Source organism: Hakea prostrata, chromosome 7 (assembly GCF_041222555.1).
Source record: "Hakea prostrata isolate BN-2017 chromosome 7, UWA_Hpros_2, whole genome shotgun sequence".
Classification (NCBI taxonomy): Eukaryota; Viridiplantae; Streptophyta; class Magnoliopsida; order Proteales; family Proteaceae; genus Hakea; species Hakea prostrata.
Window position 1 is genome coordinate 53,602,759 of NC_142606.1, and position 21,570 is coordinate 53,624,328.

Here is a 21,570-nt window from a genome sequence, read left to right on the forward strand (position 1 = left end):
TTGTTGGCATCATCCTCCACCTTTTAATCTTTCTCCTCAAATCTGTACCACGCCAAGTGACTGGTACAAGCAAAGACTTGAGCCAGGGAATGTAGATTGCTTTCACCAATCTGAGTATCCGTCTGTCAATGCATTGGAGGCGCCTCCATGATTCGGCAGTTCTAAGAGAGATTGTGCAAGCTCCTCTTTTATGAATACTTGGGTACAACAAGGAAAGAGGAAAGGAGATTGAGAACTTCCTTCTTCTAAGCTGCAGGAGATTCAGTGGAGATAAACAAGGATCTATTCTGAAAGGGTCCACTCCATTGAAGAAGTTCTTTCTCTTTTCATTAGAGTAATCTGTATTTTTTTTGTTACTGCACTGATGCACAATGGTTTGCTTATATGCTATCATGCAAGTGAAAAACATTAAACAAAGTAAATGAGCTGAGATCTGCTCTCTTGCCACTAAGTCAAAATCTGTGTTGGTTCTTCACATTAAGAATTTCAACAAGCCTGCAAGTTACATTGAGAATTGGACATAAGAACTGCAACTTGCATGCAGGTCCAATTGCAGACTTCGGAAGTGTTACAGTTTCATTAAACAAATGATGTGCTTTATTGGGGGGAAAAGCCGCATACAAGCACCCAAAAATACATTGGATGCCTTAATCCTTATTACAAAAAAAATTAGTAAAAGGAAAGAAAAAGGACGCCAAAAGGGATACACAGAAAAACTAATGTAGGGCTTGTACAAATGTATCTCATCCAATCAACGTTGGAGATCTTATAAACTTGAATATCCAGCTTGTTAAGCTGCTTTATCATACCGTGCATTCTTTCGTGCACATGCCAAAATAGTTTTATCAACTGTGACGAAGTATGATGCAATTGAAGCTGTTCATCAGTAAACAAAGCAACAGTTTAGCTTTCCACTTTAATGAATTCATTTTGAGAGAACTGAGTAAGTTCTGCAAAAGAATGACTTGATTGGTGAATTTTCTGCAGAAAAAAGTCAAAATGTATGTCTGGAGGGCTAATGTTAAAGCTAAACATCAAACAAATTTAACTGCCTCAATTCATCACCAACTGTTAGTGTCTGTGTGTGCAGACAGAGAGAGATTTTGTATTCATCAGGAAAAAACTTGAAGATCACAACTCCCAACCAGAGGATGTCAAGTAAAACCCAGCTTCCAATGCAACATTGAGCAGAAAATTATAATAATAATAAAACTCTATCATACTTAATGTAGGCAGAGACCTTTGGCTAAGGAATACAAGGAACCAATTAAAGTTAAGGCAGGGTAAGTCATCAGCATATATCAGCCATCTGCAAGGCTTGTCTGAGAAATTTATCATTTTTTATCACCTAGTTTTTTCTGAGTCTCCTTTATGATAATGTTGCAACAAAAATGAAACCATAGGAACACAATCACAAATCACAGAAAACAGTACAAAACATGTTTTGAGTAAACATGAAGTTCTGGCTAAATCAATAGAATTTCAGAGAATCACAAATGAATAAAATTAACATAGACACTGCCCAACTTGCATGTGTTAAGCATGGCATCAGCATTCGTCCTAAGCCAGGACCAAACTCTCCATGAGATTCATTGTTGAATTATACAAAAAGAAAAGAGAAAGAAAAATGTGTAAGAGCAATCAGTTTACTAGAAGAACAGGACAATACAAGGTAACACAAAACATAACAGGAAAACAAAACCAACAAAGGAATAGAAAACACCATGATTATGGGGCTTCACACAACTAAAAAGATAAATTGAAAGTATACACAAAATGAAGAATCATTCTGGCACTCATTTGGCTAATTCATCCATGCTAGGATTGGAAGATTTTTGAACCTTGGGAATGAGAAATCCATTACATCTGATGTGGATCTAGCTTGTCTGATGAGCGTTCCAACTTAGAATTCATATCGTAAAGGTAGAATAGGAAATGGAATGTGAAATAAGCACCATGTGTATTATGTTAGCAAGCGCACACAACAAAAATTAACTTTTTCAGTTTTACATAATGTGAATGGAAGAAGCATCATTTAATGCCTCCTACTTCTTGCTGCACAATGTTTTCTTCTTGACTTCCCCTTCTGTTGTACCATAATATGAATACGAACTTCACGTGAGAGCAGGAAGGTAGAGTGTCTGATTCCTGAGAAGTACAATGGAATTATCCAGACAATTCCCCTTGGTGTCACATGAAGTCTTCCCAAAATTCCACAAGTATGACACATGTCATTTGTGAGATGACATGGGTAACACAATTGTTGGGAGAGCTTCAATTTATTGATAGATCATCGATGCCATTATGGCAATTCATGAATGTAAAAAACAAATTGAAGATGATTACCAATTTTTTCATGAGAAGCTGCAGCAAGAACTTAGTCCTCTCATTCATGTTTGTATAAGAAGAACTAGCGTATTTGTTTACCTTTTTTTTCTCCTTTGGTGAACTAGCACATTTGTCTACATAGCCTTTGGAACTGTAGGAGTTGATTATATTTTTAAACCTGGGCATGGTTAGTATCTATGCTCAGTTTGAGGGGAGTGTTAAAGCGTATAAATATAGAAGTCCGATAAGTAGGGACTAGTGAGGAATTTAGTTGGGGTCTGATAGACCCCTCATAACTAAGGTGTACAAGCGTAAAAATAAAAAGAAGACAACAATATCACTTCCGGTGGCTGAAGGGGACAAAAGCAAGGAAGGAACAGCTGGCAACATTCTATTGGATAACAATCATTACTCTGCTCACAGCAGTGCTGCAGAAGAGACAGGCCACGTGGCAGGGGATGAGTGGGAAGACATGTAATAGTTTGTTAGAACGATTAGGGTATGTAAGGAGGGAGAGAGGAGAGGAAGGAGGGAAGAGAAGGAGAAGGAGCAAGCGAGGCTTGTGGGAGAGGGGAGACCTCTCGGAGGAGCTCTGTTGAGTGGGAGCTGTTCTGGTTATCTGTTGAGTTCTATTACTTGTTGTTTTTCTCAGATTAAATAGTAGAGAGTAGAATCAACTTATGTTCTTAGTTTTGTCAATTCAGATATTACTAAATGAATGCAGCTACTGTTTCATGGTTATTCTAGTCAATTGTAATGCTACTGTTATCTTAGAATTACATTCAGCAGCTAGTAGTTTGTTTTCCTTCAGTTCTGGTTAAAGATTAATGAAGTTTACATCGAGGCTCTATCATCGTGGTATCAAAGCGCGTTAATCCCAGGGAATGGTAAAGAGTCGAATGGAGTCCAGAGTTGAGATTGTGGAGGCAAGTGTGAAGGACTTGCAGAACCAGCTCGTATTGATTGATTCAAAATTAGACAGGGTCGAACAGAGTAATACAGCATTTATAAGTGAGATAAGAGCATACCTGTTAAAAGTGTTATTCCCAGATTGACACTGAGAGGGGAAGGTGAATCAGTGTCTTCAAAAATTCGTTTCGATGTGAAGCTTCTTTAATCTCGAAACAAGATTGATTAGAACATTCTTGTAGCTATCAATTGCACAAGGACACGTCCACCACACACCACAATGTGGCTGGGTCTACCAGACAGTGTACCACCACTCTGCAATCAAGACACTCCAATATGTGCAACAAAGAAAAATAAACCAAAGACAATGCACCAGAGTTTACGTGGTTCGGCCAAATTGCCTATGTCCACGGAGTAATACCCTACCTAGGGTTCGTATATTACTCAATACACTCCTAGATATTTTGACTACTACAACAGTCTAGGAACACCAATCCCTACTTTAGTCTAAAATGTAATTCAAACAAGGGCACCAACCCCAACCCCCTAGACAAGCTCCAACTTGTTAGGTTACAATGTAAAACAATAATTCAAATTCCCCCAATTACATTCATGATCTAGGTCTTTCATCAGTTAACATAGCCTAGAAAATAATAGACAAAAACTTGTGAATATGGGTTACCTCACTTGTGTAAGATGCATGGTAACAATACTTGTTTTTTTTTTCTTTCTTTTTCTCCAATTCTTCTTTCTCTTTTCAATCTTTCTCTTTAGAAAAAACTTGTTGCACATCTGTTCTTTGTTTCATGCACACCCTTGCTGCTACTTCTTCTTCCTTCTCTTTTCACTTTCTTTTTTATTCAGCAAAACAAAAGACTTTCCTTCAACAACAGCTTCTTCTTGTTCAAAAACACAGCAGCATCTCTTTGTTTAAAAATGCAGATCTTCAAGCTATAACAACATCTTCCAGCAGCAGCAGAACATCTTCTTGTTCAAAAAAACACAGATCTTAAATCAGCAGCAGCAACGTCTTCTTCTCTTCTTCTTCTTTTTTTTTAAATTTCAGAATAATAGAAGATGTGAAGAAAGAACGATTCAAATCATTTCAGCAATATCTTCTCTTCATTCTCTCAAATCTACTTTCCAAAAACGTTGCAACAATCTTCTCTTCTTTCTCTCAAATCTACTTTCCAAAAACGTTGCAGCAATCTTCTCTTCTTTCTCTCAAATTTACTTTCCCAAGATGTTGCAGCAATCTTCTCTTCTTTCTCTCAAATCTACTTTCCAAAAACGTTGCAGCAATCTTGTCTTCTTTCTCTCAAATTTACTTTCCCAAAACATTGCAGCAATCTTCTCTTCCTTTTTTTCATATAAAAACAATTGCAAAAGGAACCTTTTTGTGTGTTTTTGTACCATATCAAAGCCCACTTAAGTTGCCAACAATGACAACACCTTCATTTTAAGCCAATGGAACAACAATCTCCCCCTTTGACAACAAGTACAAAGGGTGCTTTGTGCTCACCCTACCATAGAGCTCCCCTTACATAGACTCTTCCATAGGAGTGCCCACTGCACCTTCCTATCCTATGGAGAGATGATGTTCTATGTATTTTCTCACTTGCTCCCCCTTGGAGCCACCACCCCAAGCTTTACTCTTAATCTCTCAAAACAATGTTTGGACAGTGGTTTTGTGAAGATATCAGCCACTTGATTTTCTGTGGGAACAAACTCCAAGCTCACTTCACCTTTTATCACTTTTTCTTTCAAAAAGTGATATCTTATATCAATATGCTTGGTCCTAGAATGTTGCACTGGATTCTTGGAGATATTGATAGCACTCATGTTATCACACTTGATAGCTATAGGTTTATCACATTTGATGCCAAAATCATAAATTTGTCTCTTCATCCAAATCACTTGAGTACAACTGATTGCAACTGCTATATATTCAGCTTCTGTTGTAGACAAAGATATAGAATCTTGCTTCTTACTATGCCAAGCAACCAAACTTCTGCCCAAGTAGAATGCACCTCCACTAGTGCTCTTTCTGTCATCAATGCTTCCAGCCCAATCTGCATCTGAGAAGGCTGTAAGTGTGAAGTCCTTAGACTTAGGATACCATAACCCATATTCCATAGACCCTTTTAAGTACTTGAAAATCCTTTTCACTGCTTGTTGATGAGTCTCCTTTGGGTTTGCTTGAAACCTTGACACAAAACACACTGCTTGTAAAATGTCTAGTCTTGATGCTGTTAGGTATAAGAGACTACCAATCATAGATCTATAGTGAGTTTGATCAACTGAGGGGGACTCATCACTTGAGCTCAACTTGCATCCAACCACCATAGGAGTTCCCACTGGTTTGCAATCTTCCATCATGAATTTCTTTAACATTTCCTTGACATACTTCATTTGAGATATGAATATGCCACTTGCCATTTGATTTACTTGTAAACCCAAGAAGTAGGATAGCTCTCCAAGCATGGACATTTCAAATTCTGTACTCATCTTCCTTACAAAACCTTGACAGACTTCATCACAATGACCTCCAAAGATGATGTCATCCACATACACAACAACTACCAATTTACTACAAACTTCAGCCATGACATAGAGGTTGCTGTCCACGGTTCCTTTCTTTAAACCTAATTGTAGCAAGTAAGTGTCAAGTTATGAATACCAAGCTCTTGGAGCTTGTTTCAAACCATATAATGCTTTCTTGAGTTTGCATACCATATTTGGATCATCACCTATTTCAAATCCATCCGGCTGCTCAATGTAGACTTGTTCTTCTAAATCACCATTTAGAAAGGCTGATTTAACATCCATTTGATAAACTTTAAACTCCTTAAAGGCTGCCAAAGCTAGGAACATTCTAATGGATTCCAACCTTGCCACTGGAGCAAAAGTTTCATCAAAATCTATCCCTTCTACTTGAGCATATCCCTTACACACCAATCTGGCCTTGTTTCTGACAACTTGCCCTTCTTCATTCATTTTATTTCTAAATACCCACTTGGTGCCAATAACATTCTTATCAGTTGGTCTAGGAACTAGTTCCCAAGTGTTGTTCTTTTCAATTTGGTCAAGCTCTTCATTCATTGCTTTCACCCAATTTTCATCTTTACAAGCTTCATGGACTGATTTGGGCTCTTCTTGAGATATCAATGAGAAAGCAGTCTTCTTTTTCTTTAGCTTTCTTGTTTGTATCCCTTCATCTAATGTGCCAATGATTTGATCAGGAGGATGCACTTTGTTCCATTTGTTATCCTTGGGTCTTCCATCTCTTTCTGGTTCAACATCAGACTCATGTTCATTGGACTCTACTCCATGTGGAGTCTCATTTTCAAACTCTTCATTATCTTCAACATTGTCCAAGGTCGAGACTTCAGTCGCAACAAATTTGGGCTGAGGTAGATTTTCATCTATCTTCACATCTGAGCTTTCTACAACTTTTCGAAGTCTTTTGTTAAAGCACCTATATGCCTTGCTTTTAGAAGAATACCCAAAAAGATACCTTCATCAGTCCTGTCATCAAACTTTCCCAAATTTTCTTCCTTTCTCTTGATGAAACATTTGGACCCAAAAACTCTAAAATGCTTCACAGTTGGCTTCCTGTTGTACCACATTTCATATGGAGTTTTTGATTTATTTGGTCCCACCATGCACCTGTTTAAGATGTAGACTGAACTGTAGACCATAGTTGTCACGGCGACGAGGCGATACAAGGCGGTTTAGGCTAGTTGAGGCGATGAGTCAATGAGGCGCCCTCCGAGGCGCTTTTAAGGCGGTTGAGGCGTTTTAAGTGAAATTTTTAGTGTACATCTCATTCACTATAATCCATTATAAATCTATCATATCTTATATAATAAAAAATCTAATATTAGCCTACCTCAAGTCATCCAACATACTACAAACCACACATAGTAGGTCCTAAATAAAAAGTCGCAGGAAGACCAAGAAAAGAAGTCGCCTGTTGTTGGCCACTGCTTGCCGGAGTGTTGTAACGGGAATCGAAGGGAAGAGAGGAAAAGACAAAGAGATTAGGATTAGAGTGAGAGTGAGAGTGTGGGACTTGAGTCAAGAACTTATTATCTTTCGATTTTGTTTGTTTTTATTTTTTTATTTTGATCACATATAGCGTCATTATAAATATGCATATAGGTTCAAACAATAGATACTTTACAATCGGAATCTAATAAGTAATTCAATATATGCCTTCAATTTGGCATCTTTCATGTGATTTAAAAAAAAAAAAAAGCGGACGCCTCATACCCTAAGGCGGTTGCTTTATTGCCTAAAAATAAGGCGACGCCGATTTGAGGCGCTCCGAAGGCACCCGGACGCCGAGGCGACGATTAAGCAACGCCTAGGCAACGCCTTGACAACTATGCTGTAGACTCCTTCTCTCCAAAACATTTTTGATATATTACTTTCAGAGAGCATTGTTCTTTCCATCTCTTGAACAGTTCGATTCTTTCTTTCCACTACTCCATTTTGTTGTGGAGTCCTAGCAGCTGAATGTTGGATCTTTATGCCATGCTCACAACAAAATTCTGAAAATTTTCTCCATGTATATTTCTTACCTTGATCTAATCTTAGGCATTTTATAGTCTTCCCTGTTTCATTTTCAACTAGCTTCTTGAAAGCTATAAAGTTGTCCAATGCCTATGTCTTCTCTTTTAGAAAGGATACCCAAGTCATTCTTGTGCATTTATCAATGAAAAGCATGAGGTACCTTTCTCCTCCAAAAAGCTTCTGTTCTCATAGGACCACATAAGTCAGTGTGAATTAAATCAAGGGAGCTGCATATATGATACTCCATGGGCTTGTAAGTGGCTCTAATTTGCTTCCCTTTTTAACATAGACCACATACATGATTTGAAGGCCTTTTAATCTTTGGAAGATCTCTCACAACTTCCCTTTTACTGAGCTTGGCAAGATTCTTGAAATTTATATGCCCCAATCTCCTGTGCCATAACAAGCTTTCATCCTCTTGACTCACCATGCACCTGTCTTCACTAGTGTTTGATAAGACATATAAGTTTTCTGTTATTCTGATTCCTAAAGCCACTGCTTTGCCATTTTTTGGCTTCTTGATTTCACAACCTTCTTTAGTGAAAAGAACTTCATATCCACCATCACTGATTTGGCTCACACTAAGAAGATTGTGTTTGAGCCCACTCACATATAGAACATTATTGGATTTTAACTTTCCTTCATCCAGCTTAACTGAGCCTCTACCTTCAATCTTGGCCCCATCATTGTTGTCAAATCTCACTGAACCACCTTTCACTACATCAAGGCTTGAGAACCTATTCTTGTCACCTGTCATATGTGTGGAATACCCACTATCAAGAATCCAAGGTGCCTCACTACTATAAGCCTTGAAAGTTGTTTGAACTACCAAGGAATTTATCATTTTTCCTTTTTGTCCTTTCTCAACCCAAACTGTTTTATTTGATACAACAATAGGTTCCCTCGGTTTCCTTTGAATTGATTGTGCATGTCTTTGAGCTAGCTTTTGGAGAAGGTTTATCTTCTTCTGTGAAGGAAGAGCAGTCCAACAATACCTTGCAATATGTTCCAACTTAAAACACCTGAAGCATTCTATTTTAACCTTATCCAATGGAGCAAATCTGTTTATGTTGTTGAATGCCACATCCCTGTTTTGTCTTCTGCAATTTGCCACTTTATGTCCAAAGTTGTTGCATCCATAACAATACCCATTAAAGCCTTGACAATTAAATGTTTTATGATAAGCTCTAGTATAGCCTTCTTTACTCATCTTTGGCTTGGTCTTCCCAATATATAGATTCTTTTGGTGCTCCTCATCAAGACTCACTGGATTTGTTGTATTTCCATTTCCATTGGTCTTATTTACATTTGAACATTCCCCCTTTTGAGTATCCAAGACCAGTTTTAATATGAGGTGACCTTTGAACACTCAAAATCTCATCTAGTACCTTATCTCTTCCCCAAGTAGAAGTAAAATGAGCAGTCCCTGTCACTTGATTTTCAACTATCTTGTCCTTAAAGTTCAATGTAACTGGAGTGGATGATGTGGTAGCTTCTAAATAACTCCTCTTTTGTTCTCCTTCAAGTTCTGATCTTAACCTTCCAACTTCTTTCTCAAGCTCTTCACACTCTTTACACTTGAGAGAGAGGCAAGATGATGAGTAATTTATAACATGCTCCAATTCAATAGTTATGATAGTCAACTCCTTGATTGTTGTCTCAGAATTTTCAAGTTGATTCTTCATTTCTCTATTTCTCTTCCTTTCCTTTTTGAGATCAAGCAAGGCAGAGTACAACTCACCAACATAATCAATTTCACCTTCAGTGTCTTCATTATCATCAAACTTTTCTTTAGTTTGAAGTGATTCATCATCTTCAATAGCCATAAATAAAACTTCATCAGTTGAGTCATTGTCTTCATCTGATTCTTCTTCAGAGGAGTAACATTCATTCTTAGTCAAAAGACTTCTCCTTTTGAAATGGCTTTTCTTTTTCTTTGGTAAGAATTTTTCCTTTCCCTTCCTATCATTTCTCTCTTCCTCTTTCTCTTCCTCTTCATCTATGTTTCCTCTCTTAGGACATTTAGAGGCAAAGTGTCATATTCCACCACAACTGAAGCACTCAAAAGGTGCTTTTCTCTTGTGTTTACCTGTTCCTTTCTTAAACTTTCTAGCTAAGTAAGCTATTAGTTCATCATCGGAGTCTTCAGATTCTTTTTCTTCTTTGACCCTTAGCTTCTTCATTGCTTTAAATGCTACTTCCTTCTCTGTGAACTTGCCCTTTTCAGTTCTCATCTCATAGGTTTTAAGTGTTCCATGTACTTCATCAAGAGTGATTGTATCCAAGTCTTTGGCTTCTTCAATGGCCGAGACTTTGGAGTCATATTTGGGAAGCACAGATCGGAGAATCTTCTGACATATCACAGAATTTTCAATTTTTTTCTCCAACTCCTCTGATGGAGTTTACAACCTCATTTACTTTGACCATGTAGCTATCTATGTCTTCTTCTTCAGTCATCTTAAGACTTTCAAATTGTGCTCTAAAGATTTGCAGTTTGGCTTTTTTAACTTTGATGTCCCCTTCATAGATGCTTATCAACCTGTCCCAGACTTCTTTAGCTGTATTACAGTCCATTACTTTAGCCATGACTTCTTCATTCAGCCCAAACATAATAGCATTTAATGCCTTGAGATTGTGTGCATAAGCCCTTTTTGCCTCATTGTCTATAAGGGGAGCTACTGGTTCCTCATAGCCATTAATCACAAACTGCAATACATCATACCCTAGAGATCCAATGTATATCTACATTCTTCTTTTCCAAAAAGTATATCCAATACCATCAAAAATAGGAACTTTCCCAAAGTCTTTGGAGCTGCCTTCACTTGTGGTCATTCTTACAAACTCTCTGATCAAATCCCGAAGTGGTTAAACTTCTCTTCACGAGAACCTCGCTCTGATGCCAATTGTTATTCTCAGATTGACACTGAGAGGGGAGGGTGAATCATTGTCTTCAAAAATTCGTTTCGATGTGAAGCTTCTTTAATCTCGAAAAAAGATTGCACAAGGACACGTCCACCACACACCACAATGTGGCTGGGCCTACCAGATAGTGTACCACCACTCTGCAATCAAGGCACTCCAATATGTGCAACAACGAAAAATAAACCAAAGACACAATGCACCAGAGTTTGTGGTTCAGCCAAATTGCCTACGTCCACGGAGTAATACCCTACCTAGGGTTTCGTATATTACTCAATACACTCCTAGATATTTTGACTGCTACAATAGTCTAGGAACACCAATCCCTGCTTTAGTCTAAAATGTAATTCAAACAAGGGCACCAACCCCAACCCCCTAGACAAGCTCCAATTTGTTAGGTTATAATGTAAAACAATAATTCAAGTTCCCCCAATTACATTCATGATCTAGGTCTTTCATCAGTTAACATAGCTAGAAAATAATAGACAAGAACTTGTGAATATGGGTTACCTCACTTGTGTAAGATGCATGGTAACAATACTTGTTTTTTTTTTTTTTTTCTTTCTTTTTCTCCAATTCTTCTTTCTCTTTTCAATCTTTCTCTTTAGAAAAAACTTGTTGCACCTCTGTTCTTTGTTTCATGCACACCCTTGCTGCTGCTGCTTCTTCCTTCTCTTTTCACTTTCTTTCTTATTCAGCAAAACAAAAGACTTTCCTTCAACAGCAGCTTCTTCTTGTTAAAAAACGCAACAGCATCTCTTTGTTTAAAAATGCAGATCTTCAAGCTGTAGCAACAACATCTTCCAGCAGCAGCAGAACATCTTCTTGCTCAAAAAAACACAGATCTTAAATCAGCAGCAGCAACATCTTCTTCTCTTCTTCTTTTTTTTTTAAATTTCAGAATAATAGAAGATGTGAAGAAAGAACGATTCAAATCATTTCAGCAATATCTTCTCTTCATTCTCTCAAATCTATTTTCCAAAAACGTTGCAGCAATCTTCTCTTCTTTCTCTCAAATCTACTTTCCAAAAACGTTGCAGCAATCTTCTCTTCTTTCTCTCAAATTTACTTTCCCAAGATGTTGCAGCAATTTTCTCTTCTTTCTCTCAAATCTACTTTCCAAAAACATTGCAGCAATCTTGTCTTCTTTCTCTCAAATTTACTTTCCCAAAACATTGCAGCAATCTTCTCTTCCTTTTTTTCATATAAAAACAATTGCAAAAGGAACCTTTTTGTGTGTTGTTGTACCATATCAAAAGCCCACTTAAGTTGCCAACAATGACAACACCTTCATTTTAAGCCAATGGAACAACAAAAAGGAAAATCGTTGGAAGTCAAAGAAACATCGCCTGAAGTCACCATAAACAGGGAGGATGATGTGCAAAGTACCCTGTTACAAGAGCAACGAATTCTGACCTCTGTTGGACGACGCGATTTTTTTCCCAGATATCTCGAACTTCCCATCTTCAATGGCGATGACCCACATGGGTGGACAGCCAGGGCAAAGGGGTATTTTATGCTACAAGGATTGACGAAAGCAGAGAAATTACAGGCCGCCTTGATTTGTTTTGAGGGATCGGCGTTAGGCTGGGTACAGTTTTGTGAACTTCAGAATCCACTTCGTTCTTGGGAAAAGCTGAAGCAAGAGCTAAGGAAGCGATTCGGATCAACTCAAGCTAAGACACCACTAGAGGCGATTATGGAGCTCCGGCAAGATCACACCGTCGTCGAGTATCGTGGCCAGTTCGAAGCTCTTGTCGCCGCTGCCGGCGCTAGGGAAGATGAATGGCTTCAGGGAGCTTTCCTATCGGGATTAAAGGAGGAGATTAGGGCTGAGTTAAGGTTATTCCAACCTAATGGGCTGGCCCAGATTATGGACTTGGCCCAATCAATTGAAGCCAAAAACCAAGCCATTCGTGGGCCTAAAGGGTTATCGGTGGCCCATCCCATTACTAGTTTGATGCAGCCCATTAATAATTTGATCCAACCTGCGGCCCAACGCTCCATTGGAATAAATCGATCGAATCAACCAAGTGCATGGTCCATTCCAGTGGGTTCAACAAACCAAACAGGCTCCGGTTCAAGTACAACCATTCGACCAACCGTAGGGCAACCAAACTCGAACCCATCGTCTTCAACGAGTGTCTCTGCAACACCCGCCTCTAGCGGCAGTAGCAAACCCAGGTGGTTAACTCCAGAAGAAACGAAAACTAAGATGGACAAAGGCTTTGCTTTAGATGCGACGGTCCATACTCTAGAGGCCACCAATGCCCGTTGAAGCAGCTGCGAGTGATGTTATTCCACGAGGGCGAGGCAAGGGGCAAAACGGTGGAGGTCGCAGTGGCTATCGACGCAAGTGACGATACTCATATTGACCCAGTGATTGAAGCTGAACTATCGCACAGTTCGTTAGCTGGTTTTGACTCACCTTGCACTATAAAACTTCATGGGCACATAAACGATGCATCGGTGGTGTTGCTCGTCGACTGTGGAGCAACCCATAACTTCATATCACGTACCATGACAGAGAAAATAGGCTTGAAGATTGAGGGTGAGAAGCAATTTCATGTGACCTTAGGCGACGACAATAATGTTCGAGGGCAAGGAATCTGTCACGATGTGCCTATTGTCATCAATGGAGTAACGTTTGTACAGGAGTTATTACCATTCGAATTGGGTGGCATTGATGTGATATTAGGAGTGGAATGGCTATCAGCATTGGGTGATGTACAGAGTAATTGGAAGCTTCAAACCATGAAGTTCATGTGGGAAAATAAACCAGTACAGTTGAAAGGGGACCCTGCATTACTTAGACTGGAAACAACTCTGCAACAACTATGGAAGGCAGTTCAGGAAGAGGGCGATGGCTTTTGGTTGAAACCAATGTCCGCAGATAACCAGAACATTGCAAATATCAGGTGGGAGATACAAGAGATGCTGGAGGACTTTAAGCCACTCTTTGCAGAACCAAGAGGGCTACCACCATGCCGACCATATGACCACTCAATACGTATGACCAACGACAGCAACCCCCCAAATCTCAGGCCATACAGGTACCCTCACTCACAGAAGGATGAAGTTGAGAGGTTAGTCAAGGAAATGTTAGCTGCCAGGTTAATACGAACAAGTGTTGGTCCTTATTTGAGTCCAGTGTTGTTGGTGCAAAAGAAAGATGGCAGGTGGAGAATTTGTGTGGACTATCGAGCACTTAACAAGTTAACAGTGCCTAATAAATTCCCCATACCAGCAATAGATGAGTTGTTAGATGAGCTAGGTGGCGCCAAAGTGTTTAGTAAGCTTGACATCAAGTCGGGGTACCATCAAATCAGGATTGCCAAGGGAGACGAAGAGAAGACAGCATTTCGAACACATGACGGACATTACGAATTCCTCGTGATGCCCTTTGGGTTATCAAATGCTCCAGCCACCTTTCAAGCTCTCATGAACGAGGTATTCCGCGAATATTTGAGGAAATGTGTGTTAGTGTTTTTTGATGATATCTTGGTGTATAGCAGGACTTTGAAAGACCATTTGAGTCACTTACGAGTGGTCTTAGATCTCCTAACACAGCATTGCTTGGTGGTGAACAAAAAGAAATGCTCATTTACGGTGACCAAATTAGACTACCTGGGGCACATCATATCATCTGAAGGGGTAGAAGCAGATCCACAAAAGATAATTTGCATGATGGAATGGCAATACCAAAGAATATTCGAGCTCTTAGAGGGTTCCTTGGCCTCACCGGATATTACCGACGTTTTGTTCGGGATTATGGGAAAATTGCAACACCTCTCACCAATTTATTGAAGAAAGAGGCTTTCCAATGGGATGATTCAGCCACTCAAGCATTTGAAGTTTTGAAGGCAGAAATGACCACCGTACCTGTACTAGCTATGCCTGATTTTACAAAGGAATTTGTAGTGGAGACTGATGCTTCGGGAGTTGGACTAGGAGTTGTACTTATGCAAGAAGGACATCCCATAGCTTTTTGGAGTAAGGCACTACCCCAGCGAGCCCGTGCCAAATCGGTTTATGAGAAAGAGCTGATGGCTATGGTCTTAGCTATTCAAAAGTGGCGCCATTACTTAATGGGGAGGCATTTCAAAGTACGCACGGACCAAAGGAGCCTAAAATATTTAATGGACCAGAAGTTGATAGCTGAAGACCAGCAGAGGTGGATAATGAAGCTTTTGGGGTTTGATTTCGAGGTCCTTTATAGCCCGGGTGTGAAAACAAGGCGGCAGATGCCTTATCAAGACAAATGGAGGGCACAATACGTCTTTCCAGCTTGTCAGCAGCATTATGGGAAGAGGAAGAAGGCTTAGACAATAAGATCCAGCAATCAGAGCGCTATCGCAAAGTGATACAATCACTCATCAATGGTTCCCCTGAATTTTCAGATTGTACATTGCAGAATGGTACACTCTTTTATAAAGGGCGATTGTTTATTCCTGAAAATTCTCGAATGATTCCTAAATTACTTGCTGAATTCCATTCCACACCTTTTGGGGGTCATTCCGGGTATTTCCGCACCTATAAAAGGCTTGCAGCAGTAGCATACTGGATAGGCATGAAGAGAATGGTAAAAGATTTTGTGGCAAGTTGCGATGTATGTCAAAGAAGCAAGCATCAGGCCATGAAACCAGCAGGGCTGCTTCAGCCCCTACCCATACCAAATCAAATCTGGGAGGACATCAGTTTGGACTTCATTGGTGGGTTGCCCAAAACCCGAGGGGAAGATACCATACTTGTGGTGGTGGACAGACTGTCTAAGTATGGGCATTTCATTGCCATCACACATCCCTATACAGCCAAGGAGATAGCTGTGATTTTCAGCAAAGAAATAGTGCGGCTCCGTGGGTTTCCAAAATCAATTGTGTCGGATAGGGACAGGGCTTTCATGAGCATCTTTTGGAAGGAACTCTTCAAGTTGGCGGGCACCAACCTCAAGTTCAGCAGTGCATATCACCCTCAAACAGATGGACAAACAGAAGTTGTCAATCGGGGATTGGAGATTTATCTCCGCTGTTTCTATGCTAGGCAACCGAAGGAGTGGACTAATTGGCTGTCATGGGCTGAATCTGGTACAATACCACACCATTCAGCTACTAAGATGACACCCTTTCAAATTGTTTATGGCCGCGAACCACCACCTTTGCTTAAATGGGAGGGCCATCACTCCAAGGTGGAAGAAGTTGACAATTTCTTACGGGCAAGAGATCACATTCTCGACGAGTTGAAGTCGAATTTGTGTGTGGCTCAAGATCGCATGCGTTATCATGCAAATCAACACCAAAGGACTGTCACTTTCCAAGTAGGGGAGGAAGTCTTTCTCAAGCTTCAGCCGTACCGATTCAAGAAGTTAGCCAAACGCCCCAATGAGAAGCTCAGCCATCGTTATTATGGTCCATATCCGATTGCAGCTCAAATCAGTCCCGTGGCTTACAAACTCATCCTTCCACCAACTTCCAAAGTACATCCAGTTTTTCATGTATCTCAGCTAAGAAAGTGGTGGGCAGTAACATCACTACTCAGCCGCTGCCATCATGTTTAGCGGATGATGGGGAACTTCAACTCATCCCGGAAGAATTATTGGACATCCGCTATTCCACCCAAGGATCACTTGAAGTGCTGATTCATGGAAGCAACTACCCAGTTGTGAGAATACTTGGGAGGATTTTTTTGAAGTGCATAACCAATTTCCTGATTTTCACCTTGAGGACAAGGTGAAACTGAAGGGAGGGAGTGTTGATAGACCCCTCATAACTAAGGTGTACAAGCGTAAAAATAAAGAGAAGAGAACAATATCACTTCCAGTGGCTGAAGGGGACAAAAGCAAGGAAGGAACAGCTGGCAACATTCTATTGGATAACAATCATTACTCTGCTCACAGCAGTGCTGCAGAAGAGACAGGCTCATGGCAGGGGATGAGTGGGAAGGCATGTAATAGTTTGTTAGAACGATTAGGGTATGTAAGGAGGGAGAGAGGAGAGGAAGGAGGGAAGAGAAGGAGAAGGAGCAAGTGAGGCTTGTGGGAGAGGGGAGACCTCTCGGAGGAGCTCTGTTGAGTGGGAGCTGTTCTGGTTATCTGTTGAGTTCTATTACTTGATATTACTAAATGAATGCAGCTACTGTTTCATGGTTATTCTAGTCAATCGTAATGCTACTGTTATCTTAGAATTACATTCAGCAGCTAGTAGTTTGTTTTCCTTCAGTTCTGGTTAAAGATTAATGAAGTTTACAACAAGGCTCTATCAGGGTCCTTAAAACATAATTTTGGTAGTTGATGGGAATTATGTATCTCAGTACTTATTTAACACTTGACTATAAGGGGGGGGGGGGGGGTTAGGAGGTTTACTCAGTGCACCAGTGGCAGGGCCTGGAGAGGGTGACATGTGCAGCCTTGCACCTGCTGTTTGACATCTATAACCTACAAACCACTGGATTTTGTTGACACTGAGTGTATAATAAAAGCTAAATCTTAAAGTACGATAATATAAATCAAAAGGTTGGAAGATGAGGGTTTAGGAAGTTTCAGCTGACTATGTAATGAGTCCGGTTAAACAGGTATCAATGAATATCAATATTGACAAACCAATATATAAAACCAGCATTTCTTACAAACTTCTGTTTTTTTTTTTTTTTTTTTTGGTCAACTGTCAACATTACAAACTCTGTTTTTGGACAACTAATGGATTTCAAAGCATTGACAAGTTTCAGCAGGCCCAGACCTGCAGGTTAAGAATGAGAAACCAAGAAGGATGAGTACAGAGATTAGTTTGGAAATTTGACATGTAGTACCAGATGATCTTAACAAGAACTGGAGAGGACAATGCCAGAAAGCTAAATATCAGGTTCACACTGATATGTACCTCAATAGGATTGAGGGCCAATAGCCAAAATCTTCAAATAATAAACAGCCAAATGCATCTGTTTTAGGGTTAAGCATTGTGACATTAGATAACTATGGTTTAGGTTAGCTTTTGGGGCAAGGCGGGATCAAGCAAAATGGATTTTGGGAGAATTAGAAGAAAACCAATAGTGGGAGGTATGATTGTCGAAATGAGGGTTTTGGGTAATTCTAGGGTTAACAGAAACACAAGGATTTCTTGGGGTTTTAGGGCTGCAGGTAGGATCAAGTATAGGTACCTTGGAGGGCGGCCCGGGAGAGCGGGGGGTTTCTATCCTTAGCATATGAATCAATTTTGATGGTTGAATAAGGATCCTAAAAAAGTAGGGCCGTTTAGAAGAAGTAGGACCGGCAAGTGAATGGGCTTTTAATTGACAGGCTTGAACAAAATTTGGATCTATGCAGGGGAAACTGTTGAGCTTATAACCTGCAAATATAAGACGTTTCTGACGGTGGGAAGGTCTGGAACTAAGTTAGAACAGGATTCTTCCTCCAAGAAATTTACTTTTTAAAGCCAGTTTTCAATGGCAGCAACTCTCTGACAGTCCTAAACATAACTACAACAAGAAGCAGACAATCCAAGTAACAGACTAAATGCAGACTAACAGCACACATTTGGACTTCAAAATGCTAAACTCTAATTACCACCTTTAACTTTAGACAACTAGTTAGCCTTGAAACACCAAGAAGCTTCAATCTAGACTTTAAACACTACATCACAGGATCTCACAGAGAAAACAGGTAGCACTCTGTAACATCGACATTCCAGTCTAATTTTACACATCCCATCAATGTGGTCTATAAAAGAGAGCTAATAAGCTCATTACAAAGTAATTCTAAAAGGAATTAGATAAAGTAGGAAACTAGTTGACTAAACCAAAAAGTAGGGACTTTACTTAATCAGCCAGTTATAAAGTAATTCTAAAAGGAATGCAAATAAAATAGAAAACCAGTTTTGATAACACCTAGGGACTAAACTAAAACCTAGCTAAAAATCTAAAAGGACTTTGAACAAAACACAACTTCAGCTCCTGCATGGGAATCTGGTAATATGATTTAACTAAATTTAAAAGCTAATAAGGGCATAAAATGACCTATGTACCCTAAATCAAGTTGGACCAAGAAATAAACAACTGAACCACAACTACCATGATTCAATCAATAAAACATTATTTAAACTAAATAAATAAGCCTATATCCAAGTACAACTTCGGTACTCATGTTTGAGGCCCATAAGGAACAACCCCATCAAACAAAGGGCCCAACCCTCAAGAGTCCAACTCAGCGATGGATCTGCATCAGTCACCCGAGATTTTAGTAAGGCTGTTGTTTCACCATAAACGATTAACAAAAAATAACTTTTGCTTATAAATTCTATTTATATTTTTTTCCATTTGCCATTTTGGTTGTACATATCCAGCAAGTACATTTGGACTTTCTCTTTTTGGGTAGAGCAAGTGGGAAGATTAATGAATGAGAGAAACGCCAACCAGATGAAGTGAGTTTGGTTTTTCAAGGTACCTAAGTCCTATTTTTGTTTTGTTTTTCTGAAATCTAAAATCAACTAAAGCTGCTTAGATCTGTAGTCTTCACAAATTCTAAGCGACCAAAGCTGAATTGATCTCCCATATTCTCCTGATCTCCTTTTCGACGTTTTTCAATATAATTGACAAACACCTTATGTATCCAGCCTCCCAATTGAATTGACTATTCCAATGTAAGCAGATAAGTGGTAAGGAAATAGCTTACAAAAGGGGGGGTCATCCAGCATCCATGTTTACAGCTGTTATCCCATAATTTGTGTTTATTAATCCAAGCTAAGTATTGTACTTATTGGTTAGGTGATTCATCCATTTTCTTCTTCAACAACTCTACTACTATGTGTATTTTCTTTCCGATTCTAGTATAATAAATTTACCTACCCATCACTAAATCACTAAAATATAAATGTACAGCATAAAACAGAACCGGTATTAATAGTACCTGCAGATATGATGAGTGCCTGTGCCGTATATTTAAGGTTACGCTTTGCCCAAGGAATCATACGAACTGCAAGCAACTGAAACAATAATATGATAAAAATGAAAATTCAGATGAAAGGGAAAGAGAGGCAAAGAAATAAGAGCATCCATAATACAGAAACTATTAGGCGTGATAAGGATGATTTTTCATCCTTTCCCTAAACATTTCCATGTATTGTATTTCTATGTTTTATATCTTTCTTTTATTGTTCATAGTTACCTAACAGCATGGGATGTATGCTGCCTATATATTTGAGGTTCTCTCATATGAAATTATTCAACTATTTTTTCCATTGAGATTGTTTCTTAATAGAAACAGTTCTTACAAAGCATAGCATAGTAGGAGAAATACATATTTTGGAAAGGGGATGAGTCAAATAATTCAAAAGCATTTTCTTTTCTTCACTGGTATTGTGGATTCTGCAACCAATTGTCCAACAATTCAAAATATTTATACTGCCTCTAAAAATGAAAACCGAAGATTGTTCCTCAGGTATCAGCCAAGTGGATTGCTGTGAAGGTGACTGGTAAATTTTCTACTATATCTTATGGAGTTGATCGTATAAGGAAGAAATCATGGCTTATGCTCTCTCTTGGTAGCTTCATGGTAATACGTCTTAAAAAGAGATAAAAGACCCCATTACAAATTACAAGAAGGGAAGGGATATCATATTTGACAGAACACCCTTCTTCAAACAAAACAGAGAGAGAGAGAACATATACCGTTGGCCCAGTAGTAACCACGCAAGCAATAGCAGCAGCCTTTAACCCAGCACGAACCCCCTCTGCAAATAAAATAATAATAATAATAATAATAATAATAATAATAATAATAATAATAATAATAATAATAATAATAATAATATATTTGAAATAAGGCTCCGCAGCTATCAAATTAAAACTTCTCGTCGTTTCGAATTGTTAACGACAACAGACAATTCGTTTCGGATTATAGAAACAAAGAAAAAGCAACAGAAAAAAACGAAGAGCAAAGTTATGAAAGAGAACAATTATACCTTGAATACACCGTTTTTTCTCATCTTCGTACGGAGAGGGGATCAATTGTCTTCTGTTAATCCAAGCATCTCTCATTTCAGATGGAATACCCATTGTTTTCTTTTTCTTCTTCTCTTCTCGTTAGAAGGAGATGAATCAACTATACAGCTAAAACAAATATGAAAATGGAGATGAATTTGCAGATTATATATATATAAACAGTGTTGTATTGAAACTGTAAAACCTAACAGCAATCCTCAGATGGAGAAGCGTATGGGCATTTCCTACTTCAAAAAGCTGCCACCTTTTCAGTTGCTGGAGAGACGGGAATCAATTTTGAATCCGAAACAGAGTCAGAGTCCAACGCTCAGTGGAGAGCGTTTCATCTCGGATCACATCGCAACGGGATGGGTGGAGCACACTGCACTGTATCCTCCACGCGTGAAACGCATCGGATCAAACGTATTAAAGACAACGTTACCGTTTCGTGTTGGTTGTTTTATTTTAAAAGTAGCTTGTTACTATGGGATCAAACGTATTAAAGACAACGTTAACCGCTTGACTAATCTATCATTGACATGTAATTAGTGTTTAACATTGTGATACATTTTAAAAAAAATCTAACTACAGATATTGTAGTGAATATTTTTATATTAACAAAGGACATTACAATTGTGCAGATATTTTTATTGCTAATTTATGGTAATATATATATTCTGATAATATATATATTATTTTTATAAAGGGGTTTTATTAAGTAGGGGATGGTTTCAACCACTAGAACAGCTCTCCGTTGGCGTAATAGATATTTTAGTTATAAATATTTTGTTTTGTACAAATGCGCTTTTTACATATAGAGATATGGATATTATATAGGCCGCCGGTAGGAGTTGAACCCATGACCTCTCC

The 21,570-nt window shown here is 39.0% G+C and overlaps 1 protein-coding gene across 1 annotated transcript; it reads right to left on the reverse strand.

The window, feature by feature from the left end:
* Positions 1 to 388: 388 nt before the first annotated feature.
* Positions 389 to 21,110, reverse strand: LOC149011381 (early nodulin-93-like). Its single transcript, XM_089164262.1, has 4 exons — positions 20,682 to 21,110; positions 20,389 to 20,450; positions 19,628 to 19,703; positions 389 to 876 (listed from the first exon to the last, which is right to left on the reverse strand). Exons 1-4 carry the CDS (start codon positions 20,773 to 20,775, stop codon positions 791 to 793), a joined length of 318 nt encoding a protein of 105 aa, XP_089020388.1. The 5' UTR covers positions 20,776 to 21,110; the 3' UTR covers positions 389 to 790.
* Positions 21,111 to 21,570: the final 460 nt, after the last annotated feature.

Bases quoted from the DNA above. Each gene is read 5' to 3' on its own strand.
- LOC149011381 (XM_089164262.1), bottom strand. From the start codon at position 20,775: ATGGGTATTCCATCTGAAATGAGAGATGCTTGGATTAACAGAAGACAA. The intron at 20,451-20,681 runs GTATAATTGTTC...TTTTATTTGCAG, and splicing joins GAAAAAACGGTGTATTCAAG to AGGGGGTTCGTGCTGGGTTA. The intron at 877-19,627 runs GTACTATTAATA...ACTGATGAACAG, and splicing joins GGCACTCATCATATCTGCAG to CTTCAATTGCATCATACTTC.